This window comes from Vanessa tameamea, chromosome 21 (genome assembly GCF_037043105.1).
Source record: "Vanessa tameamea isolate UH-Manoa-2023 chromosome 21, ilVanTame1 primary haplotype, whole genome shotgun sequence".
NCBI lineage: Eukaryota > Metazoa > Arthropoda > Insecta > Lepidoptera > Nymphalidae > Vanessa > Vanessa tameamea.
The window spans coordinates 5,892,039-5,914,921 of record NC_087329.1 but is presented as its reverse complement, the minus strand read 5'-3'; the positions used below and the strand labels follow the sequence as shown (position 1 = coordinate 5,914,921).

The 22,883-nt window shown below is 32.2% G+C and overlaps 3 protein-coding genes across 3 annotated transcripts; 1 reads left to right on the top strand and 2 right to left on the bottom strand.

Annotated features, from left to right (window-relative positions):
- Window positions 1-2,361: 2,361 nt before the first annotated feature.
- LOC113395586 (uncharacterized) lies at window positions 2,362-5,351 on the bottom strand. Its single transcript, XM_026633208.2, has 5 exons — window positions 5,190-5,351; window positions 4,810-5,001; window positions 4,631-4,740; window positions 3,129-3,293; window positions 2,362-2,427 (listed from the first exon to the last, which is right to left on the bottom strand). The coding sequence occupies exons 1-5, from the start codon at window positions 5,209-5,211 to the stop codon at window positions 2,380-2,382; spliced, it is 537 nt and encodes a 178-aa protein (XP_026488993.2). The 5' UTR covers window positions 5,212-5,351; the 3' UTR covers window positions 2,362-2,379.
- Window positions 5,352-14,360: 9,009 nt separating this feature from the next.
- Window positions 14,361-18,958, top strand: LOC113395550 (zinc metalloproteinase nas-7-like). Its single transcript, XM_026633157.2, has 7 exons — window positions 14,361-14,623; window positions 15,034-15,201; window positions 15,597-15,743; window positions 17,022-17,177; window positions 17,404-17,537; window positions 18,229-18,314; window positions 18,820-18,958. The coding sequence occupies exons 1-7, from the start codon at window positions 14,443-14,445 to the stop codon at window positions 18,890-18,892; spliced, it is 945 nt and encodes a 314-aa protein (XP_026488942.1). The 5' UTR covers window positions 14,361-14,442; the 3' UTR covers window positions 18,893-18,958.
- Window positions 18,959-19,455: 497 nt separating this feature from the next.
- On the bottom strand, window positions 19,456-21,941 carry LOC113395570 (general odorant-binding protein 84a). The gene is made up of 4 exons (XM_026633186.2): window positions 21,736-21,941; window positions 20,725-20,786; window positions 20,019-20,166; window positions 19,456-19,559 (listed from the first exon to the last, which is right to left on the bottom strand). The coding sequence occupies exons 1-4, from the start codon at window positions 21,929-21,931 to the stop codon at window positions 19,477-19,479; spliced, it is 489 nt and encodes a 162-aa protein (XP_026488971.1). The 5' UTR covers window positions 21,932-21,941; the 3' UTR covers window positions 19,456-19,476.
- Window positions 21,942-22,883: the final 942 nt, after the last annotated feature.

Below are 22,883 nucleotides of genomic sequence, written 5' to 3'. Positions count from 1 at the left end.
GTTTGAATGAAATGAACGCAAGTCACAAGCTACAAAAAACACTTTAAATAAGTGTAACTCAATTGTTTGTAACATATTTAAAGGAACGTTATTTGCTTGGCTACCAAAATATCTGTATTTTCAATCACACTAACAATTCTATCATCCAACATCAACTCAAAACGCTGTTGGCCTTCATTTGGTAAGGTAAACACTTCGTTGTGACCCAAATGTCTATGTGTATAACGTCAACTAAATCCAAAGTATTTTTCGTCAGTTAAATATAAAAACATTTCTCCTTTACCGTAATGTTCAAAATTATATAAAAGCATTTCGTGTACTACACAACCCGATACTTTAGATTAGTCGCAGGTTACTTCAATTGCATTATTTTTTATTTACCACGAATCATAGTCATCGATAGCAATCAAAATCGTTGTGATCCAAGATTACACATACCATAGACCTACGACAAATAATATTTTAAAATGAAATGTTAAAAAAACTTACTTTTTTTGATCTACGGTAAAAATCTTTAGTTATTATCAATGTCGAACCTATACGATTTCTATACACATATATAATATCACAGCTGGCGTAACTAACAAACATAAGATATGAATAATTATAGTTATGTTAAAACTCATTTATTATAGCGATTTAAACTAAGTGATAAACAGACTTACGTTAAATACTTATTTAATACCTGTATGTAATAATTATTCTCATGGAAATGAAATAAAATATACCTTGTAAATTTATGCAAAAGCGGACTGCAATAATGATGAGAATCATTTTAAGATAACAAAATAAAGCATGAATGATAGATTTATATTATATTTATATTTAGTTATTTATTTATATTAATGGTCCTTAAAAACATTAAATTATTTTCGTTATCTTTATTTACCTGTCTGGTCAAAAATGCACAAGATTTATTTATACTGAGTTTATAAATATTTTATAGATCTTCATACAAACCCTTAAGGAATGTTTTACGTACACTTTTACAATGTCCATTCCCGGGATTAAAACTATTTCCATACCAAATTTAATCTAAATAGTTTCAGCAGTTTAAGTGTGAATAGGTAACAGACAGAGTTACTTTCGAATTTATAATATTAGTAGGTATATACCTACTTACAAAGATTTCAAAGATATTCTGCTGATATTACGTGAAGCGAAGTTGGATGTTTTATGGAAAATATTAAAAAGTTTTAGCATTTAACTTGATGCAACACTAAGCATTTTATCTTTATTCATCTATCATAAAAATTCAATGCATTCATTTAATTATTGGTAATAATGTATAAATAATGACATTCATCAAAATTATTCTCTTAGTACATTGCATAGAGTTCATTTTATAATTCTTTATTTAAAAACAAAACATTGTTATGATGTCGCCTGTACAATAAAAGTCAGCAAACTAATCATTAGCACTCTATTGACCACTGCGATTGAATGTTAAGAAATGTTAAAGACATTTATATTTTTTAACATTGTTAAGTATAAGAAAGCATTTTTACTTTAATAAATATGTGTGATATGGGGTTGAAGATATTATCAGCCTTATTATTATTATTTTAAAACTAAAAATAAAAAATATATTATATATTGTCCGTATCAAAGGATCGACGATGGCCGAATAAAAATTACTGATTATCTTAATAATTACTAGCTTGCCCTGTATGTGCTCGACTTCAATAAAACTGTTGTTCATATTATACATTTTATATTTAAATTTATTTTATAGACTATATACAATACTTTTTTTATTTAATTTTTTCTGTCAAAATTTCAATTCAGTATAATAATGATGCTCGGTCATCTGACAACGCTCTAGTCATTTTCGTCAAAGTTTTCGGAGATCTTAAACCCATGTAATTTAGTAAAACTAAGATATTTATATAAGCAGACACAAATGGTACTAAAACGTACTTAAGGAACATAAAAACTTCCTTCATTTCGTTAAAATAGCAGATATGTGGATACATCTTTGGTTAATTTAATATTGAACCTGTATTATTTCAACTGCTGAATGTATTGTTTGTTTTACTCTGGTATGTTCCGTTGAATTGAACAGATTATTTTTTTCAGTGTAAACGGATTCCATCTAGTTCTGGGATACTAAAAAATACGATTCAAATTTCGTTGATATGAAAATAATATAGGTACTCGATATTAATAAAAATGTAATAAATATTCTGTCTCTAGATTCTAAATAAATTGTGTAAGAGTTGGTTAGGAAAAAATAATAAAAATGTAATCAATGAAACAATAAACGAATGTAATATTTATTTTAATTATGTTTCCAAAAAGGCAGAAATAACTAAATTAAAAATAGCGTTGGTATTTAAAAACATCCGATGAAATAGTACAGTTACTCATATTAACACATTAGAACTGATACAGAAAGACTAAAATTGTTGTGACGCTCCCAATAATCTGCAAAATAAATATACAAGAAATTAAAATTTCAATATTTACCAAAACCACAGTTGACTACTGGAATTAATATTAAATCGTCGTTTTACAAGATTAAATTAAATGCAAAGTCAATAAAAAAAAAACAAAAAAAGCTTAGTCCTTACTCTCTTAATAAATATGATAGCAAAGGTAATTAAACCTAATTAAGATAATAACAAAAAATTAAACAAGATATAATCAATGTTTTTTTTTTAACCAAGAAATAATTATAATTTATTATAATAAGCAATGTAAAAATCTGAATTTTATTATTTTGTCCCAGGAAGGGTTTTTAATTTTGAGGCGTCGGAAACATGGTTGGCAACATATCAATTTTACGGTTACTCGAATTTTTCGACTTGTGAAGATGCAATTTAACTCATCACTGTACTTAAAATCGAATCCTATTCTCTTAAAAATATTATAAAAGTAATAGTTTGGATGGATAGATGATAGTTACTCGATCACGACTGAACGGATCTGAATGAAATCTGACACAGAGATAGAACATAGTCTGCAATAGTACAAGGGCTACTTTTTAATCTGTCAAATGCACCTCACATAAAATTAAAATTAATTTAAACCAAATGTGCAAAAGTATATAAATATCGTCTATAATTATGTCTACGTCGTAATTTATTATACAATACGCTTATTCTAACAATAGACCTACCACTTACCGTGGATATAATACGTCTACCTATGTTGCATATTCCCATAGCAGAATAAGATAAATTGTTAAGCGCTAGTTGTTTGACAAAATCATCAATTTCATCTCGCAAAGGGTCACCTTCTGAGGTCACGTAGCACATAACGCGAGCCACCAAAAAGCGTGTACTGGAGACCTACATGTATATTAATAGATCCTTAAAATGTTATAGATAATGTTTTATATTAACAAAAATCGAACAAGTCCGTTACAAATGTTTACATGTGGTTTTCGATGTCCCTAATCCTTACTTAAAATGTAAAAAATTAAAATGATTAACTTTTCTATTCATTTTAAAATTAGTGACACTTAATATATATTGTGAGATGAACTTCTTTTGTATCTTTTTTTATAAAAGAGAAATATAAAAAAAAATGTGCTTAAGTTTTGTGTAAAAAAGATGATTACGTATATATTTTTTTAATTCATCAAATAATAATAAACAACAAAAAAAATTAAGGAATGGAATGGAATAGGAAATAATAGTTCATAGTTTTGTTTAACACAAAAATAATAGATTTATGAACTCAAATACGGCTACGGCCGGATTGGTGTCTTAATAAGTAATATTTTGACAATTTCTAACATTATACTATATCATTTATATACCCGGCCTTTCTTTCTTTCTTTTGGGTCAAAATGCATGAGGTCTTTTACAACATTTAAAACAATTCCTATTAATTTCACAAAATATTAAAAACAATTACAAGTAATGGATAATAAATAAGCGAAGTACTATCTCTATACGTAAATATTCGCATCTTGCTCCTAAGCTAACGATGACAACTATTTTTATTGACATCAGCATATGAATAATATAAATACCTAAGAAACTTTGGCTTATTTTTATAATAAATTAATTTTAGTATTTAGTTATTTTTTGCCCGCAAGCGGTAGTGGACGGGGCACATAGTTCGTGGAACCGACTCTAGTTGGGGCAACAAAGTTCTTAGTGGCGACCGGAAAACACAGCGTGGGCAGGCTTCCTATAAGGTGAACGATCTTGTGAGATCAACAGGATGCGTGTAGCGAAAGACCGGCCGTTGTGAAGCTCCTCGAGAGAGGCCATTGTCCAGCAGTGGACATCTTCCGGCTGAGATGATGATGATCATTTTTAATGTTTATTTTTACGTATATGATGTGCATAAATCGTGATGCAAACCCATTGTCGCTAAATACATAAGTGGGAAACGAGATGTTGTGCTGAACAGACTAGTGACACTTTTCTCATGCAAATATAGGGCACAGAGGGTGTAAGATTTGTACGGGGCATATAATCGGTAACGCCCAATCGAGTGAGATCAATGAATGATATAGCTTTTAATCGATTGCGATTTCAGGAACAGTATGGCACATGTAAACGGCGGTGAAAGCATTACTTTGACCGCCTTTTTCTCAAAATTCTTGTTTATTTTATCCATGACGTACAGAGACTGTATAATTTTCACTAAATTAAATTGGATTTCGTCATACCTTTTCTTGAGTCCGATAACATGGCTCCACAAGCAACACTATTTTAATGGTATGACATATAAACCAAGCAATCTGTACAACTTTTTTTATGTTATGTTTGTAACACTTATCTGAAAAATATTTTAGGAGATAATGTTTTCAAATTAAATCATCTTATTTTGTGTAAACAAATGAATTACCATCAAAGTTTAACATTTGTATCAAAACATAGACGGTAAATGTTAAATCGAATGTAAATATAGTCAGTTGTAGAAATAAAGCGACACTCTCTGAACTGCTCAGCTTTCTCAAAACATCACTCGTTGAGACGAAGGAATGGGTGATTTCACGAAGTTTTTGGGCAATCTTTATTCTCTGCGTTACTTTAATATCTGTGAAAGTATTATTTTCTATTACAATCAATGTTTTTATTTAACCTTACACATTGAGTTGAAATGTGTTGTTTTAATTTATCGTCTACTATGACTTATAATATATTCTTTAAAGGGGCAACTAAGTCTAACTTCTTTCGATAAATAAAAAATTTAAAGCATATATCGTGAATAAATTAGATTCTCACCTGGATATAATTGGTCAGTCATTCCAATTAGATCTATAGCTGCGTTAATGGATTTCACAGGTATTTGAAGGTTAGGCGTCCCCGTTTGATGAATTTCTGCTATTATATGAAAGAAATTAGTCCGGATTTTTTAAAAAGTAGTAGATTAAATATAGATTTTGGGTATTCATCATATAAATCGATTTTTATTTTCAATATATAACTAACTCAGTAAGAAACCGGGGGCGTGTCTAAAATACCGGAATAGTGGATAAAACCGTACCGACATAATGGTAATTGGGAATGGGAATTTTGACATATAAAAGCGATTATATAAAATTCTAAAGCTGACGGTGGTGAGGTGTATACCTAACGGATCGTCCTTCAACAGACGAAAGCAGAGCGATACTTATATCGGTGCGATCGGGTGGTGAAACCATAGTTTTCGAACCATAGCCCTGAACTGTCAAGTAAGAAAAATCTACCAAAAACAGTATATAATCACTTTGTTGGACGAGACATCACGAATACGAATAGTCGTTTAGTTAATGCTAGTCACGGAGAGTAGAAACCTTATTTTGAGTGACCGTTAAAGTCCAAAAAAAGATAGCAGAGCGGGTAAACGTTAGGCTAACCCAGTTCCGCCCCCCAGGGACTGGGTACATTTCATTGACATGTACTGTGTAAAGGAGAAAAAAAAATCGTGTTTCAAAGTCAGAAAAGATTCGGCATATTACAAATAAGCTTGTGAAATGTCTGAGTATAAATGCAGGCATTTAGAAATGTTATGTACTAACATTCAAGGTGTATCTTCTTCAGCATCTCTTGAAGGCTTTTATTGATAGCGCTTAAAGCAGAGTTGATAGAAATAGCAACGGCAATAAACTGAAATTCCAGTAGGATTGTAAGAATATATATGAAGTAGATAAAGTAAAGTCGTTTCGAGTTCCCTGAAAATGCAAGTTTCATTCAATTAAACGCAACATACTGAAGGAAGAAAACATAACCTTAAAATAAAAATACGATATTATCCATTCAATATCCGCAGGGAGATATGTATGAGATATCAAAATTAAAAGAGTAAGGAGAATATTGTCTCCAACGATAATTATATGAAATTAAGTTTTTTTTTTTCTAATTTAGTACCATTGGTCTTGACCTGAATTCGTGCCTTTTTATGGTTTCGTATGGTAACTTGTGGTACCAATAAGAGCTAATTCATTGAAATATATTTTCTCGGCGATTACATAGTAACTACTGGTAGCTAAGAGTAATTATTTAGGAATAAAAATATATATAAAGTAACATTACATCATAAATATCCCAAAGGTGGGCTAAGGTCATCTCTGCCTTTGAAGAGAAGGTTTAGAGCTTATTCTACCATGCTGCTCCAATGTGGATTGGTTGGACACATGTAGGTTTCCTTACGATGTTTTCTTCGCCGGCGAGCACGAGTACAATTACAAATACAAATTAAGCCCATGAAAATCCAGTGGTGCTTGGGTTTGAAGCCGCAATCATCGGTTTAGTTACATTTAGTAGTAATTGTTGAATCTTAAAAATGTAAATAAGGAACAACAAGTGATCAAATTTGCTTACGAGAATTGTAGAGCCAAAAATCCAAATGTAGTAATGTATATAATACAACAAAATATATGAAATTAAATAAATAAAGTCGCCATGATTGGATTTTACACTCATCTTCGCTCCCAATTCTCTTTTTAATCTGTAAAATAATTATTTTAATAGTTGTTAATTAGGTGTTTTTTTGTTGCGAAGTGATAAAAAAATTGCACGTTAATTGTAGTGTAACTACTGATATTGTATTTAGCTTTTTAATGAAAAAGACAAACTAACTGAGAATAGAGGCCGACAAGAACAGCTACTGACACAGTTTAACAGCCTAAATTCCTATTAATAATAACTGCTGTACTAAATTTGAAACATGTTAAAAATAAATAATAAAAAATCTTTTTTTTTTTAATATGACGGCGCATGGTGCGTCGTTTTGTATTATTAACACTGGTCGTAAAAGAGTGTCATGTTAGTGGAACGGCGCTATAGCGAAGCGTCGCGTCTATGGTAGCAGGGCGGCCATCTTGAATCGACGGTGACATTCAAGATTTCCGGCGCACGTAGTAGATTCAATGATTTACTTGTATTTGTGTATATGATATATTAACAAATCGACATTGATGACTATTGTGAATTTATTGGTGTAATTGTTTTTTTAATTAAAAACTTACTGGATTTGTGATTAATCGTTTGAATATACGCCCAATTATCGTATATATTTATAAACATTTTATTGACAAGGAGTCACCAAAATGTCTATAAATATACAAAATCGGTATACAGTATAGTGATGGAAATTATACCGAATAAGATGAAGATAAATTCCAACATGAGACAATTTGATAAAATTAATAGCTAGATATACCGAGCACCATGTATATCCCTATAAAAGATGAGTTTTAAGATAAGCCTACATTTCAAAGCTGCATTTAACAATGGTTAAAGATATTTAGCATGGAAGAAGGTATTCAATGTTAAGAATGATGATAAGTTATGAGGCTTTTTCATTCTTATACTCTGTTTTTTGGACACACGACGATTTCCATCAATTAGGTCGCATAATTAATCGCTTCATAATTCTCGATTATGAAGCGTTGATATATTTACCTGTTACCTAAAAATACGGAAATTTTATTAACAGGTAGCCCTTATACTACAACTATACTTTCCTATCAATATCATTGGTTTGCTAAGATCCATCACTGCACTATATAGTAAAATACATTTTAACTCTGAAATTTTGTTTATTCTTTGAAATGTTTGTATTTAACTGAGGACAGACGAACGAATTCGTGTATTTTACGTGATTTTAACCACTTTTGTATACATTACCTTTTGTATTTGATCAACGCAGTACAAAAAGTTTCTCATTCTGCTTACACCATAAACCAGGCCGCGATTAACCAGAAGCATTGATGTACCGGTGCTGCCCGCCCAAAATACGAAAAATATAATTTTCTCATAAACAGTGGTACCAGAATCTATATGGATTTCTTGTTGAATAAATATATCGTAAAATAAAAAACTATCTGAAAAATAGAATTGTTTTATTATTGCTTTATTGTTTTATTTACACTTGGGATACCTACACGTTTAAATCGAATTTAATAAGAGTGCTGTTCTCATTTTGTCATGTGATTATTTTTATCATCGGGTTTCTTGCATTCTTGGTAATAAATCAAATAAAGCTATAGAACAAGTGCGTCTCTAGTGACGAGAGAGAGAGAGAGAGAGAGATACAGAGAGAGACAGAGTAATATTATATCAATAAAAAAATAGTAGCGGTTGGTAGAACCAGTCTGGACATACATACATGATCGTGTAATCCGAATGTATGATATTTTTAATATTGAAATACGTTTAAACTAATTCGGTGAATCGGAAAATATTGTTTGGTATAATAAAATTTTTTTTTTTGTTACAGATTATGAGATCTATTTAAAAGTTTTAAAACAGAAATTCGGTTCAAATGATATTTATATTTACACTAAAATTATATAAATATAAAATACTAACAGGCGATGATGTTGCATATTATTCCAAATCCCAGAAAAAAACGAGAGATATACATAAATGTGTGTGCGTGTGTTTTCGTAAATCGTACTGGAGCAATGCCAAAAAAACGAGAAACTTGCATTATCCTCACAAACAATTTGTCATCGACTTCGTATCGCTCCCTAGTATGTTCCATGTTCTGAAAAATATTGTCTATTATAATAAAGTTTTTTTTTCTAAAGCAAAATGGTTATTTTATTGCAACGTGAACACCGAAATCTCATACGTCGTGAAGACGTGGATGAATCGATCAATTTAACGACGAGTAATCGCTCATGAAATATATAAATTACATTTATTTTTGTTATTGAACAATTAAAACAATGTAAATTATATATAAGCTTAAGATAATTATGATTAAAAGTATAAAATATACTCACGAATATTTCAAAGGTATTCTGCAAATGTTACGTTAAACGAAGAGGATGCTTCACGCAAAACATGTTCTTTATAGCGTCACTTTATACGTGATGTATTTTCTATAAAGCTATATCTAGAATTATAATGATACTGTATTTGATTACATCGATAATTATAAATAATAACGTTCATCAAAATTGTTAAACATATTGATTTTTTAAATAAAAAAAGCAATGATGCAATGCTTCTATACATTGAACTCTTAAGCACTAACATTCGATTTGATGTGATTTACATTTAAGTAGTTTACTAAGCAATATGAAGTCCACTTCCTATATTTCAAACGTCTTCACACCGACGACATAATTATATTGTGATTTTATATACCTACCTCATATATATTTTTTTTTTTATAGTAGAGGTGGCAAACGAGCAGGAGGCTCACCTGATGGAAAGTGACTACAATAATCATAATCAAGTGTAGGATGATTTATGATGTCGAAATAGAAATTAATGTGTCATCTTAATATATAACTTTGATATTCCGTCGTTACTTCTGATTTTCCATAACACAAGTGCTTTAGCTACTTACATTGGGATCAGAGTAATGTATGCGATGTTGTCCAATATTTGTAATATTTGTACAATGTTTATAAATATTCCAACTTCACTCGGCATTAATTAAAATACTAAACAATTTTAAAACGATCTTTTCTGCTAATATTTGACATTATACATCTTAAATACATTGTTTTTTTTATGAGTTTCTTTGTTTTTTTTTTTAATAATTTAATTGATCTAAATGCTTCAATGTAAAAGTAATAATAATTACGTTTCTATTCATTACAATATTTTATATATTGTGAGATCGCTTTGTAAACATGTTTGAATGCTTTTGTTAAGAATTAGCCTAATTTATACAGGCACATAAAAATCGGTGTTATCAAGGTCACCTGAAGGCATTTGATGCAGGTAGTGCAAGACCAGAGGGTCGTGTCTCGGAAGTAGGTCGCGGAGTGGGAGAGTGTGGAGAGTGCCTCCGCTAACCCGTTCGGGCGAAGTAGACCGCGAGGAGGTATCGGGCATCGGCGTTGTGCGCACCTTTTCGAATACACGACGAATACACTTTAATGCTCGTTTTTTTATTGAATCACTATAAACTTTATGCAGTGGGCTCTCAGAAGTTGACTCTTGTTTTTAACAATTATTAACAAAAACAATGAATGGTGAAAGCATGTTTTTACTCGTTTCATGGGCTGTCTGAGAGGAAATTGTAGATCTTCAAAATGCCTAGAGATTTGTTATGGAAATTAGTAAATATAAATTATAAGTTCATTGAAGGCGTTGGCGTAAATAAAAGTTCACTACCTTTATTTGTTATAACTATTTTCATAATAATTTAGATAAAACCCAACTTAAGTCATTAAATGTTTACACTCGGAGACGCAATGCCAAGTACCAAGATATAGTATGGGGGTAATTAGTGAAGTGAATGGTACGATATTTAGACTTGACGTTGAATTAAATAGAAAAAAAAAACATTAATCACATTGCACTAAGCCTAACCCTTTAGTTTTTTTGAATAAAACTAAAACAGGCAGTGTTATTAAGACAGGACTATGGACCGTTTCGCTGTTGATATATTTTGTTTAATTCTATGGAATATTAATTTTCCATAAAAGGATATTGAATTGTAGATAAAATGTTTGAGGACTATTTTTATATTAAAATCAACAAACTCAATTTTAAATAGTATTATATTCTTACAATGCCATGTATGTTTAAATGAGAGACTATATTTTTTATCAAGCTAAACCTGAATTTGATTGAAAACCTCAAAAGTAATTGGGAAATAATTTTAATAGGAGCAAACCTAGTAAAATCTTTATTTCACAATATATTCATCGGCGCACCTTAACATTAGACGATCAAGAATTCTCCTTTAAATTTCTATGTATTATAGATTAAATTGTAAGTCAGGACGACTATTTTCATAAACTTTTCAACTTTTTTAGTCTATAATTTTGATTGAACAAGACAAGGTTGTAGCTATTCAGCCATTACCTCTGAATTTTAACTATTAAAAATCTCAACTCTTATTATGCTCCATTTTATATGGATTTTGTATTTACTCAAAATTAACAACCCATTTAACTTAACGGTTTCCGTTTTACATAAATAAAATCAACTGGCTCATAAAATTACTATCTTAGTTCTTTAAGATAGTGGATAATACCAAATTAATTCAAATAGAGAAGTCTTAACAATAAACATAGATAAAATGTAAAATAGGGGTCCCGTATGGGATATATTTACGATCTTAATTAAAAAAAATAACACGTATATAACTATTTAAATACAATTTATTTAATAAAACATAATAAATATGAAAGGAGACTTCCTTAGATTACTTTAGAGATTTCCTTTGTATTTGTACCGTATCATATATATATTCTACCGTCAACGAGCGAAACAGAATTGTTTTGATTCGACTTGAACTATGAGCCAGTGTAACTACGACGGACATCACATCTCACTTCCCAAAATTGGTGGCGCATTGGGCAAATCAGAAATCTTTAACTTTTTATACAGCGCCAATGTCTATAGGCACGTGATACTTACCACACATAGCCACTTACCATCTGGAGACCCAGTCCACCTACCTAAGATATTCAAAAACAATCCTTTTCCAGCTTAAAAACGTAGTTCACTCTGATGGATCACATAACATTAACCTTATTCAACAGTTATCTAATAATAATTTAACCTTAATTTTGTGTTCCGGTTTAGAGTGAGTTTGAATAGACGATGTATTTGGGCAGTTGACCATCAGGTGGCCCGTTGGGAAGAGTGCCTATCAATTTGAAATAAAAAATCGTGGCCGGAGTCGTTCAGAAGAACAACACCATCACCAGTGATACAAACATTATCGTGGTATTTCACGCACCCCCCTGGTAATGGGGAATGGTGATGGCAGTTCCTAGGGCCGTGCCCTATCTACTGCGGTATCCTGTTCGCCGCCCGTTTCTACGGACGGGTCGTTGGGGTCGGGTAATTCCATGGATGTACCCTAGTGGCGTATGCTGCAGACATCTCTTGGTCCTCCGTACATTCTCAGAGCGATCAAGCGCACCGGATGAGACCCCGTAAGGGGAGGTCCAGCGAACGACCTGCTCTGCGAATGTCTGCGCACGACAGATGTCGTGGTACAGAAGGAGGGTTCGGAGACATCTTGCTGCTGCCAAATGTGTGTTGCGTATGCGTGTCTCGTTGAGATCAAGTTCCGTCGCTGGCGGTGAAGGCTGCAGATGGGTGAGGGTGGCAAGTAGAGAAGAGTGGAGAAGAAGTGGTATTCGGCATTCTGACAGGTTGTCGGTGTTCTGTGTTGTTGTGGTTTGTTTCGGCGAGTCCGGTCCGTGACCGCGTAGACTCCCACGATCCGATCAAGCGCACCGGATGAGACCCCGTTCGGGGAGGTCCAGCGAGCGACCTGCGGTCGTGGGTGGAAAAACGTAGTCTAGACGCCTCGCTCTCGGTCGGGGCCGTTAGGATAAGTCCCGCTTGGGATTTCCTTTCGGTCGGCCGCGGTGAGACGCTATTGTACAGACCGGTTCGTCGGGTACGGCTCTTTGTAGGAGCCGGGTGATTTGCCCGTTACTACGGACGGGTCGTTGAGGTCGGGTAATTCCAGCGGAAGTACCCTAGTGGCGTGTGCTGCAGACATCTCTTGGTCCTCCGTACATTCTCAGAGCGATCAAGCGCACCGGATGAGACCCCGTAAGGGGAGGTCCAGCGAACGACCTGCTCTGTGAATGTCTGCGCACGACAGATGTCGTGGTACAGAAGGAAGGTTCGGAGACATCTTGCTGCTGCCAAATGTGTGTTTGCGTATGCGTGTCTCGTTGAGATCAGTTCCATCGTTGGCGGTGAAGGCTGCAGATGGGTGAGGGTGGCAAGTAGAGAAGAGTGGAGAAGAAGCGGTATTCGGCATTCTGACGGGTTGTCGGTGTTCTGTGTTGTTGTGGTTTGTTTCGGCGAGTCTGGTCTGTGACCGCGTAGACTCCCATGATCCGATCAAGCGCACCGGATGAGACCCCGTTCGGGGAGGTCCAGCGAGCGACCTGCGGTCGTGGGTGGAAAACGTAGTCTAGACGCCTCGCTCGCGGTCGGGGCCGTCAGGATAAGTCCCGCTTGGGATTTCCTTTCGGTCGGCCGCGGTGAGACGCTATTGTACAGACCGGTTCGTCGGGTACGGCTCTTTGTAGGAGCCGGGCGAACAAACATTAAACGTAACTAATCTATATTTAAACATTTGTACATTTCTCTGAGTAACATACATCGGATGTCACTCGTTTCAAGTTTGCATCCGGTAGATACTGCAGTACTTTATGTAAACACTACTGATAACACGTTTCAAAATATTATGAAATGTGTTTCCTTATTACGATTAAATTGTTAATTTATTTGGCAACTTAAATCATCTGATGTCATTATCGTTCTGCTACTAGCATTTGTGCCTGATTGTATTTGAATAAATTATTTTATAAATATATTTATGTACAATCTTTATATATTTATAAATCCTATGCACGTGTGCATGTACCTAAATTTATTCTAAGCGGCTTGAATGATTTCGATGAAATTTTTGAGCGTATTTGATTAAGTCGTTGGATGTTTTAGACGGTAGGTGTCACTGCGATCGGGAAGTATATAAAATTCTTATTTCAGTCGGACAAAGTCGGAGCGGGAAGCTAGTACAAACACAATAACTAGATATATAATTTATTTGATTAAAATTTCATGAAAAACTTTTCAGTTTTGAGATCGAGATCAACAGTTTATTTCAAGAATGTTTGAAATAAGAATAATTAATCAAGTAAGAAGTTATTTAATAATTTATTTATAATTCGAAAATAAAAATGTAAAAATCACACAAAATAATATTAAATTATTCATAATTGAACAAATTCCGGTAGTTTTTTAATCAGTCGAAAAAATGAGGAAATAAACAAGACCGATCTTGTCTATCAAAATACTAAAACACATAAAAAACAAACTTCAAGGCACTCTTTATCAGAGTACATATGTCGTATATCCTTTATCAGAAAGGTGTAATGAACTTTAGACGGTTAACACTAATTTATATAAATGGAGCAAACTTATTTTTTTTTTTCATATATACTTGTAACTCCTGATCGCCTAGTACATTGAAGTTACTTATGTGAAAGTTTTGATTATATTTTAATTTATTTATACAACAACAATAATTATTTAACTTAACAATATGGCATTTGGTTATTTACTTTTAAATTTAATTTTAATTACTGGTTATTACGGTCTTCCTGTAGAGGATGATCCCTCGGTTATCGTTAACGATGAAACTGAAAACAGTATAGACGACGGCGACGTAATTGATCTCACTGGCTTAGAACCAAATGCTTTTGGATACCCTAAGGACGAAAGTGGTAAGATGTTCGTAATTATATTTAATAAGAATAATGCTTCAGACGTTGTATTTTTTTTATATAAAATTAAGCAGTTTCATCGGACTGCTACAAAACAAACTTATATTAAACGGATCAGAGAAATTTCTGACAAGGAATTAGCACAGATCGGATGGCGGAAAAATGTAATATTTTGTTATAATTTTTTATATTAACAATTGAGTTTCTTTGCCTGTTACTACTTACTCATCAGTTATGATATAATATATTTGATGGGTGATTGAGCAAGAGTTATTTGTTATGTGCCTTACATATTTGTAATGTTCGAAGTGTTTTATACCTAGGTGGTAGAAAAAAAATTTGAATTTATTTTAATTAATATACTTAGGATTTCTTTATAAGTTGTGCATCTAAATATATATTTTTTAAAGGTGAAGCCGTAGCAAATTGGACAGAGTCATCTCTTATGAATCCTGAAGAAATGGGAGGGTATGCAGAGGGGGACATATTAATTCCCCAATATACAAGAAATGGTGTTCGTGATCAAGCATCACTATGGCCGAAAGGAATTATCCCCTACGACATTGATAGACGATTCAGTACGTCTTAATGATAATAATAAAAGAAATACAAAATTTTTAACGACCTGGTAGATATCACACTTGCATTGAGATCGTTTATTCATATCTGGACAATGTACACAGATTTTTTCATTTGCGTAGTAAATTTTGTAATTCAATTCATGCTCTGAAGAACAACATCGTTTGTCTGTAGAAGTCGCTGCGGATTAAGTGTTTCAATATTGTCACATTTTCATTACGATATATCTTTTAATAAGGCATTTTATTTTCATTACAATTAAAGTTCTAGTTGATTCGAAAAATGTTCCATAATTAGTACCGTCATTTCTCTTAAAAGTCACATTTTAAGTGCGCGCCCTGTAAGGTAAGATTATTTAAGGTAAATTTTATTATGTAATTATTTTTGTTTATAGACCAGGAGCAACGTGACACAATAATGAGAGCAATAGCTGACTATCACAGACTGACTTGTCTCCGCTTTGTCCCCTACAAAGGTCAGGCTGATTACATCGCAATCAAGAGTGCGAACACTGGTTGCTGGTCTAGTGTTGGGCGACTTGGTGAGTATTTTATTTTAATAGTTTGTTCATTTATATGTCTAGATAGCCAACCGTTGGCCACTAAAAATATGCACACTATTAAAGTAGTATTACGATAGGCTTAAAGTCAAACGTCGCTGTGACGTACACTAAGTTGGTTCGTTTGTTTTAGTTCTTTTGAATTGCGACACTATTAATAAATATAGTGATATTTTGCATTAAACCTTTTATTATGAACTAGCTATTACCCGCCCGTTTCGATAGGCGTCTTAAACTTTATCTAATATTAGTTATTTATAATAATAATTATTATTATTATAAATGGAAGCCATACTTTTTTATTTTGAATATATTTATTGAACATATAAGATAATAAAATAATTATTATGTAATAATGAATGTAACATTTTCTTTTAAAACAAATGACACTAGATAATACGACAGTTATACATAATCTATTGAATTGCAAAACGCACGCACACATACACACATACATTAACGTAAAACAGTTGAATAATGCTTCTTAATGAATTTAAGAAAAAATACAAAATGAATGATTTTTTTTTTAATGGCTGCCATGAGGTCTCCCGGCTTATATATACAGATGACGGAGAGACAGACAAAAAATTCAAAAATGGTTAAACTCTTGTCAGTGAGTCATAAAACGAATATTTATGACGAAATTCGACAAAAAAATTGGGTGAACAGACAGACTACAGATTTATAAATTAGTATAGATATAGATTGCATATTTTTTTTTTTTTTTTATCATACGTGGCAAACGTTCAGGAGGCTCACCTGATGGAAAGTGACTACCACCGCCCATGGACATCTGCAACACCGGGGGGCTTATGTAATTACAAAAGTATACACTTCTACGAAACCATAATTAATAAAGTAATAATGGATATATATGAACTACTATTTCGATGAAACGATTTTTTTACGAATGGGGTGCTCGTTTGTTTCAGTAAAAAATAAAATAAAAATAGTATAAAGCATAGAAACGAGGTAACTGCCAAACATACATATTTATGATATCTTGACACGCAGAAATATGACTCGTATCATTCAGTTTTCCGGATTACATATGTTTTTGTATTTTTTTTTAAATGTCTGTTTGTTTGTACATCTTAACGTACACTATATACGTAAGGTAGTAAACATTTCATAAGAAAGAACATAATTTGTCTAATAAAAAGTAGATAGTACGGTCAATGAAATCTTACAATAATTTATTATCTACTTGAAATAAAGTCGTAATATCTTTGAAATTTTATCTAATAACCACATTTCCAGGGGGTCGTCAAGAGGTAAACTTACAGGCACCAGGCTGTCTGTCTAAAAAAGGGACGGTTTTACATGAACTGTTACATGCTGTGGGATTCATGCACGAACAGAGTCGACCAGAGAGAGATAATTTTGTGAAAATACACTATAATAATATCAAAACTGGTAACTTGTTTTTTATTTATTACAATTTATAAAGTTACAAATTTTTAGCGCGTTTTTATGTTGCGCTTGCGGAAGAACTGTTTGCAAAATAACTAATTCAATCATTAATTGTCAAATAGATTGAATTTGTCTTATCATCTATTAACTTACTTAGCCTCATCATATGAGGTCAATTAAAATGGGTTTTTAAAATATATTATTTTGATTCATGCTCATTTTGTTTTAGGTGCCGAAAATAATTTTAAAAAGGCTGATCCGAAACGCTCAAATGACTATGGCATATCATACGACTACAACAGTGTAATGCACTACTCTGAACACGCTTTCTCAAAAAATTCTCAAAAGACAATTGAACCCAAGGTACGTATGTAAACTACTTTCATTATTACCATGAACTGTTAAGCAAAAGAAAGCAATCAGTGTCAGATATATTGAGGTATTATATTTCTTATAATGTGTATTAAGCGATGATCTATATATATATAGGTACGTACAGATACAATTATACCTAACGCAAAAAAAAAAAATTTTAAAGGAAATTGATATGAACAGGTTATGCGGACGAATGAATATTATGTTACAAGGTTTTACGTACAGCTTTGAATGGCTATAAAGCTGAAGGAAAGACAATATGTGATGTGATATCTACAAGAAAGGAGTAGCTGAAGATGTATCTACCGAGAGTGGGAATAAAGAGAAAGAGTAGCTTGGCGATCATCACGACAATCGAATGATCATTATGACTTTTTATATTTTATAATACAAGTAGGCTAATGGACAAATGAGCCATCTGATAACGTGAGTGGTCACTATCGCCTATGGACATTAACAGTCTCAGAAATATAATAACACAATTCGTTACATCGCCAACGCACCGCCAATCTTAGGAACTAAGATGTTATGATCCTTGTGCCAGTAGTTACAATGGCTCATTCATTCAAATAGGAATACTTCAATACTAATTATTGCTGTTTGGCGGTAGAATATGTAGGTAATACCCAGAGTGGTGTATACGAAGCTCTACCTCCAAGTAATGATATGTTTATTACAGGTTAGTGGAGTAACACTCGGACAAAGAGAAGGCTTGAGCCGAGGAGACGTTAAAAAAATTAACAACATGTACAATTGTAAAAAAGAGTACGTAAAAAAAAAATTTTTTTTGAATCAAAAATAATTTCGTTTCAAAATTTCTTATGTAAATATACGAAATAAAACATTTGGAACACGGCATATTTACCGTAATGATCGTTGTACATGTTTAAAAAAAAACAATGCTAAACTAAGTTCCCAACGGCTTTTCTTAGCCGTCGTATAAATTTAAATTTTCTTTTGTACAGGATATTATTATCAGCTAAAAAATATTATTTAGAGTTAGTTATTCGTTGATTTTCATACAGGGCATATAAATTATATATATAAATATGTGCATAAATCTTCGTATATTACGAAAAACTTTATTAAATGAAAACAGTAACTACTGATATCTTGCTTGTTCTTCGTAGTAGAATCTACATTCCTCACCGGTGCAAGATTTATATTAATTTAATCCTGTAAAATGATGGTTCAAAAGTATCTAAAAGCATATTTTACTTATATGAAATTAATGTAATATATTCTACAATATTATTTTTAAAATTTTCAGGGAACCTCAAACTGGATGGGTTGGGTCGATATGGCAAAGTTTGTTCGGGGATAAATCTAAAGATTTACCTTGAGGAAATTTTACTTTAGTTGCTTCGCTTAAAGTATTAAATTATACATTTACTATTATTGATATACGCCTGACATGAACAAATAAACGTTTGAAAAAAATGTTAATTCGTAGTTTTAATTTTATTACCTCGGGATCCTTGTTTTTAAATATTAAATTCCTTATATGAGAAGAAGAAGAAGAAGAAGAAGTCGTACTTGCAAATTACTTTACAGTTAAAGATTTAATAACTATATTTTATTTATTAATTTTGTGTCATAGCCTTCATTCCCTTATTTAATTTTATTGCATTAAGCTAAAAATATAATAGATGAAGTTTAAAGAGTCATTAGTTAAACAGTGCATTGTCTTCTTCTTTCGAATGATAAATAAACGATGACAGAAAGAGAGGAATAAAAACGTTTATAAGTAAAACTAAATTGTTTAAAGTCTGGCTTTTATATTTGCACACTGATAATTATTTTTTCTATTTATAGCACAATTTTTTTTTAATTTTATAATTCTATATATCTTGCTTAGAATAAAAATACTCGGTGTCCATTACTTCAAAGCTGGGTCAAATTGAAATATTATTTATCTCGTAATACATTAAGTCGTATCATATTTGTCTATGACTGTTTCTAAAATGCATTTTAAGTACTGATAGGATCGTTCGCACTTACAGCTTTCGGCTGAAACAAAATAATGTATATTGCATCTATAAATACATATGCTACTATTAAAAAAGGCTGGGATTTAAAGTTCATTGATTTTAATCCTCAATAGAGCCTAGCCAATTACGCAGGACATGTTATAGTGCACGAGTGTGTGCATAAACACAGATACGAGATTCTCTATTTTCTCGTTCTTTTAACTAGACGGCAAATTCAAGAGTTTAGGTGCAGGATTCACGGCCTTCCGTGCTTCTCAAGAGGGTGAGCACTACCAATGAGTCGATAGTAAAACTTATAGTTAGGGCTATCGGGGTGTGCGCTGTGCAGCCTTACAAGTCAGCTATTAAACCAACGAGGCTGGTGAATCGTCAAGTACTTTTCGGATGATGTATTTTTCATTCAACTCATTTATATGATAAATAGTTTTTTTTTTAAAGTACGTTAATGACATGTTCACGTGTTTTTTACAAAACTTACATCTGTCCGAACAAGGCGTCGCCATTTCGAGAATTTCCTCCTGAGGGATGTCTCTGATTTGTTGAAACAATTCAGCAGTGCGAGTCACGTTAAACTGATTATCTTCCATTGCAACTTCCGATTTTTCCAAAACGCAACGTACGAAGCACTAAAAATTTCAATACATATAATATGTTTTGTTAATGCATATTTAGATGGACGGGCCAAAGGGCCACTTGGGAAAATGGTTAATGGTCACTACTGCCCGTAGAAATTGGTGCCGTATGATATTTTAACCATTACATAATCTATATGTCACCAATCTCTGGAACTCGAATGTTATGTTCTATGTGCCTGATATTGGTGTGCCAAACAATATTCAGTATTGCTGCTTGGCGGTTAAATATGCGATGTATAGATGGTACCTACCCAGGTTTGCATAAAACATTATACATCTGCTAGTTTTTATACGAACCATAAAGATTACTGTTATTAGGTAGACATCTAAATATTTTTTAACTAAGGGAGATTAATTAAAATTTGGACTTCCGAATATTGAGCGAATTACTATTGCTGATTTCGTTTTTTAGTTAGATTTTTTTATGTGGGAAAAGAGACAATTTCATATATATTGCGAGGGTAGTTCGATATATATATTTTAATCTTACAATTGTATCCATTATAAACATTATAGGAATTGATTTTTTTGAATGAAATGAGGAAATACCTTCGGTGTCCTGTCCGTTTCGTCTGGAAAACTGCCGCTCTTATTGAAAGTATCTAAATATGCTGTAAGAATAAAAATTGTAAAATTTACAAGCAGTGTTTAAAAAAATAAAAATGAGAGCCGAGAGCCAGTGGTTAGAAAATGTGCATCTTAACCGATGATTTCGGGTTCAAGCCCAGGCAGGCACCACTGAATTTTCATGTGCTTAATTTGTGTTTATAATTCATATCGTGCTCGGCAGTGAAGGAAAACATCGTGAGGAAACCTGTATGTGTCTAATTTCAACGAAATTCTGCCATATGTGTATTCCACCAACCAACTTTGGAGTGGCGTGGTGGAATATGCTCAAACCTTCTCCTCAAAGGGAGAGGAGGCCTTAGACCAGCAGTGGGAAATTTACAGGCTGCTAAGGTAAAAAAACAAAGTTTAAAAATTGTATTCCTTTTTTTTTATGAAATAATTCATTTTAACGAAGGCGATCTAGATTTAATAGTTAAATTTAGTATACATTAAGTAAATTAGTTCATAAGAACAAAAGTCAAGTAAACTTTAAAATATGACCACGTAAAAGAATCCGATCGGATGCGGAAGATGGACAACGTGGAGGTTTCACGTACCTTGGGAGAGGTCTATGTCCAGCAGTGGATGGCGTTTGGCTGAACATGATGACTTAAAATAAAATCAGCCACGATTTAAAACCATTTGATGTTATCGCTTATGCATTATACTTTTATATTCATGTCAGTATTTGAAAGTTCAAGTAAAATAAATGATAAAATTTAATATATTTCGTTAATACATATAAATATACCGTCAAACGGTGGTGAGATCTTGATTCTATATTACATAAACAATTTTAGAACATACTCGCACGGAACATGTGCAGATGCAAAGAGTAAAGTAACTGTAGATAAAAACCGGACAAAGACTTTCTCATAATAAGACTTCACTGCTACTCCGTGAATATCCAGGTGAGATGGCCATGAAGTTAATCGAACTCGGGATACTTACGCATTTCAACACGAAACGTGTCATTACAATCTAACATAATTCCCATAAGATCCACGTCGCTGTTTCTAGCCTCGTCTTCCATTGTCATAGTAGTTGTTGTCAAAACATCAGTATTCATTTTATTTTCGTTTTTTTTCTCGCATTTTGTAATTGAAAACGTAATTAGCGTTAACGTTATGATTAAAATGGCTTTCATCTCATCATACGCGAACAAACTCATAATGTTTATCACAAAAATAGTGGTTTTTATATGGTTTGTTTAATGTGGCAGATATGCTAAGCATTTTTACATTGAGTATTTTATATAATTAAAAATATTATTCACGTTAAGGTCTTAATATAAATAAATTTATTACAAATTGAAAGTCGTATAATTTTTTTGTTTTATGTGTTCATAATTTTATTTATTCAATAGTGTTGTAAATACCTGTACTGATGGTGAATATGCCGATGGTGTTTAAAATAAATAAATATTAATAGTATTTTTTTATTTTAATGATTTATTGATTTTGTATGGGTTCAGTATATCTACAAGAGGTTCCTACGTCAATTTCACGGGTAATTCGCGAATGTCAAAAGTTTTTATTTGAAGATTGTAATGTTTATGTTTGAACTGATATGTTTTAGAAAATTATCAAATTACTTAGATATATAACTTAGCGAGTATTTTGTAGTACTAACAGCTGTTTAAAATAAATAATTTACAGACTACCAAATCATAAGAAATTAAGTGATCAGTTCGATTTATTTCTTTAACATGTTTTTTGCATACTGTGTGTACGTTTATATTATATGACGAGAAACATAAATATTTCAAATGTAAATGTTTTTAAACTCTGCAGCGTTTACAATAATTTGTGGATGCTGGGTAAATTAATGAGGAACGAACCATTAAAGGAATTAATCTATTTATACGTAATTAAAATAAATCTTATGTACTTACATATAATGCATGTTATGTTTGCTAAATAAGAATATTTTTCCAACAAATTGACAACAAACAAGCCAATTTCCATTAATGTCAATTAAAAAATAATTATCATAATAAGTTGAATTCACGTGCAATAAACTGCACGGAACTTACATTGATTACGTTAATAATGAGATCACAATATCACGAACATCTATCGTTAAGGGTTAGTCAGACA

What these genes read in the sequence shown, in the direction of transcription:
- LOC113395586 (XM_026633208.2), bottom strand. Translation starts at nt 5,211, where the DNA reads ATGACTGACCAATTATATCCAG. An exon ending in ACAAATGTTAAACTTTGATG is followed by an intron (nt 4,741 to 4,809) that starts GTAATTCATTTG and finishes AATATTTTTCAG; the next exon opens with ATAAGTGTTACAAACATAAC. An exon ending in GTAGACGTATTATATCCACG is followed by an intron (nt 2,428 to 3,128) that starts GTAAGTGGTAGG and finishes TTTATTTTGCAG; the next exon opens with ATTATTGGGAGCGTCACAAC.
- LOC113395550 (XM_026633157.2), top strand. Translation starts at nt 14,443, where the DNA reads ATGGCATTTGGTTATTTACTTTTAAATTTAATTTTAATTACTGGTTAT. An exon ending in CGACATTGATAGACGATTCA is followed by an intron (nt 15,202 to 15,596) that starts GTACGTCTTAAT and finishes TTTTGTTTATAG; the next exon opens with ACCAGGAGCAACGTGACACA. An exon ending in CTATAATAATATCAAAACTG is followed by an intron (nt 17,178 to 17,403) that starts GTAACTTGTTTT and finishes ATTTTGTTTTAG; the next exon opens with GTGCCGAAAATAATTTTAAA.
- LOC113395570 (XM_026633186.2), bottom strand. Translation starts at nt 21,931, where the DNA reads ATGAAAGCCATTTTAATCATAACGTTAACGCTAATTACGTTTTCAATT. An exon ending in AAACGGACAGGACACCGAAG is followed by an intron (nt 20,167 to 20,724) that starts GTATTTCCTCAT and finishes TGAAATTTTTAG; the next exon opens with TGCTTCGTACGTTGCGTTTT. An exon ending in GACGCCTTGTTCGGACAGAT is followed by an intron (nt 19,560 to 20,018) that starts GTAAGTTTTGTA and finishes ATTTTGTTTCAG; the next exon opens with CCGAAAGCTGTAAGTGCGAA.